Source organism: Seriola lalandi, unplaced genomic scaffold (assembly GCF_002814215.2).
Source record: "Seriola lalandi dorsalis isolate HSWRI2012SDOR001 ecotype SW California unplaced genomic scaffold, Sedor1 jcf7180002034248, whole genome shotgun sequence".
Lineage (NCBI taxonomy): Eukaryota > Metazoa > Chordata > Actinopteri > Carangiformes > Carangidae > Seriola > Seriola lalandi.
The window spans coordinates 1-2,606 of NW_019504824.1; the positions used below are offsets into that span (position 1 = coordinate 1).

Sequence of the window (2,606 nt, forward strand, 5' to 3'; positions counted from 1 at the left end):
GACTGAACCACCCGACAGGTAGGCTGAAACTGTCTTTAAATGTATTATTATAATTATTATTATTATTTACTTCTAATTTACTGAAACAGTGTTTTACAAATAAAGTAACAGAAACGAAAGTGGCAGATTTACAACTCATTTTAAATGTATTCTGTTGAAGTGACATCTCTGCCCTCCACATACATGAGTAAACATATGTGACTAAACACCAAGGGAGTCTTAGTCCTAAAGATGGAAGGTGGTAAAACTTTAAGCTTCTTTGTTTCCAGAAATAATGTCAGTCAAAAATAGCTCAACAAAGAAAACACAGGATGTTAACTCACATGAGCAAAGTTAGACAGGTGACAGGTGTTTCACATGTGACTGTACGTGCTGTTTTATAAGATACGAAAGTTTCATCGGCAACTGTTTCTTATTGTTTGTGTTTCCATAGTTACAATAAATAAAAAAAATGAAAAATGGTAATTTCACCACTTATTGTTTTGCATTAAACTGAACTGGATAACAGATGTTCGACAAATCACTTAGAATCTGATTTACAGTATATTTAATTAATTATTTTTTGCATAAACTCAATTAAATTGTATTTGTCCTTTCTGGGGATCAACATTTTCCCTTAAGTTCAAAACTCCAAGATGCTTCACCTGAAAGGACTCGGTGCCATCGGCGCTTTGGTTTTCCATCACACCCTCGTCTTGGTTCTCCTAACACGTCGCTGCGAAGGTAACTCCTTAATGCTGCTGGGTGTGAGACATTCAAGAGTCACAACGACTACAAAGTGATGCAAAATGACACAGAGACATAAAGTGACCTTAAAAGATGTAGGACGTGTGCGTGGTCTTCTGAACGTGATTCATCATGCACATGTTTTTGACGGTCTCAAATGCAGACCGCTTGCACTCTAACATTTCTTTCCAGGTGAGTCTCAGGTGATTGGTCCATCTCAGCCAATAGTGGCAGCTGTTGGTGATGACGTCGTGTTGCCATGCCACCTGGAACCTGCCGAGGACGCTTCAAGCATGACAGTGGAGTGGACGAGACCTGACCTGAGTCCCAGATTTGTGCATGTGTGGCGTGACGGTGTGGAACTGGAGAATAAAAAACACCCGTCCTACGTGGGGAGAACGTCAGTGTCCGTCAACAAACTGAAGCTCGGAGACGTTTCACTGAAACTGTCCAGAGTGAAACTGTCTGATGAGGGAACGTACAGATGCTTCGTTCCAACTCTGAACAGAGAGTCTAGTGTAAAGCTTGTTGTTGGTGAGTGGAGACATGACACCGACTTCACAAGGCAGAACCTCAAAGTGACAGTTGATCTGTGGAACCACATTCAACATTTTTTTATTCCCTTTTATTCATTTATTCCTTTTCCCAATTCAACAAATCAGAACATTGCCCCAGTTTAAATGGCTGGTCAGTGGCAGCTGTTAATTCTGCCTGGATTATACAAACTGGTCCATGTGTTTTAATCTAGACTACGTCTTTATTCCCTTCATCATTAGGTGCGGTCTCCTCACTTATCATCAGCTTGATGAGGACTGAGAATGATGGGGTGGTGTTACAGTGTGAGTCTAAAGGCTGGTATCCAGAGCCTGAGCTGTTGTGGCTGGACGGTGAGGGAAAGCTGCTCTCTGCTGGACCTACAGAGACAGTCAGAGGTCCTGATGACCTCTATACTGTCAGCAGCAGAGTGACTGTGGAGAAGAGACACAGCAACAGATTCACCTGTAGAGTCCAACAGAAGATCATCAACCAGACCAGAGAGACACAGATTCATGTTCCAGGTTTTTGTTATTTCTGATATAACAGATTTTCTCATTTACAATACCTAAAATATATTTCTGTGGATTTGGGTGAAGTGACTGTGAAATTTAATTATTCTCTGTAAATATCTTTTTCTTCTATGTTTTAGATGACATCTTCATTGCGTTCAGTAGACCTGAGCTTTATCTCACTATTTTTGTGGCTGTTGGATTCTTGTCTATTCTTGCAGTTTTCTTTGCTGTGTGGAAATGGAGACAAAATAAGAGGAGTAAGTCCTAATTCCACTCTACCTCTCTCTTATTGTCAATTTGCTATTGGAGTTATAGGGATGTATAATGTTTTATTACAAAACAAAAACCTATTATCTAGTGAATTACCCAGACAATTTTACAGTTTTTAAAAGGAAACAATCAATAAGTCGTAAAATGATGTCATACACTAAATGTTGTATTTACTGCCATTTTTTCATGTTACCATAGAAATGAAAAATATGGAGGATTTCAGTGAAGACAAGACAAACCTTGATCAGGAGTTAGAAAAGGAAGAAGACCTAAAGAAAGTCAAGGTGGAGGTAATGACAATATGGAAGAACCATAAGAACCAACTAGAGAACTTAAGAAAGCAACTGGAATCACAGCTGGAAGAGGCAGTTGAGACCATGACGAAGCTAGAGTCTACAAAGAATTCGTCTGGCCTTCAATTCATTTTTATACGATCGTTCTACAATGGCACTAAGGCCCTTCCTGAAGAGGCCTACCAAGAACTGGGGAAGAGAAACGCTGGACTTGAGGAATGGCTAAAGAACTTTGAAAAACAACTACAGACAACAGATGAAGGGATTA

General features: G+C 39.8%; 1 protein-coding gene across 1 annotated transcript; it reads left to right on the plus strand.

Moving 5' to 3' along the window:
* Positions 1 to 6: 6 nt before the first annotated feature.
* LOC111647027 (butyrophilin subfamily 3 member A2-like) lies at positions 7 to 2,602 on the plus strand (the record flags this gene model as incomplete). Its single annotated transcript, XM_023396636.1, has 6 exons — positions 7 to 18; positions 622 to 723; positions 919 to 1,260; positions 1,503 to 1,784; positions 1,913 to 2,032; positions 2,244 to 2,602. Coding segments are annotated over exons 2-6 (1,191 nt in total), but the record flags the coding sequence as incomplete, so codon positions are not given.
* Between the last annotated feature and the right edge of the window lie 4 nt (positions 2,603 to 2,606).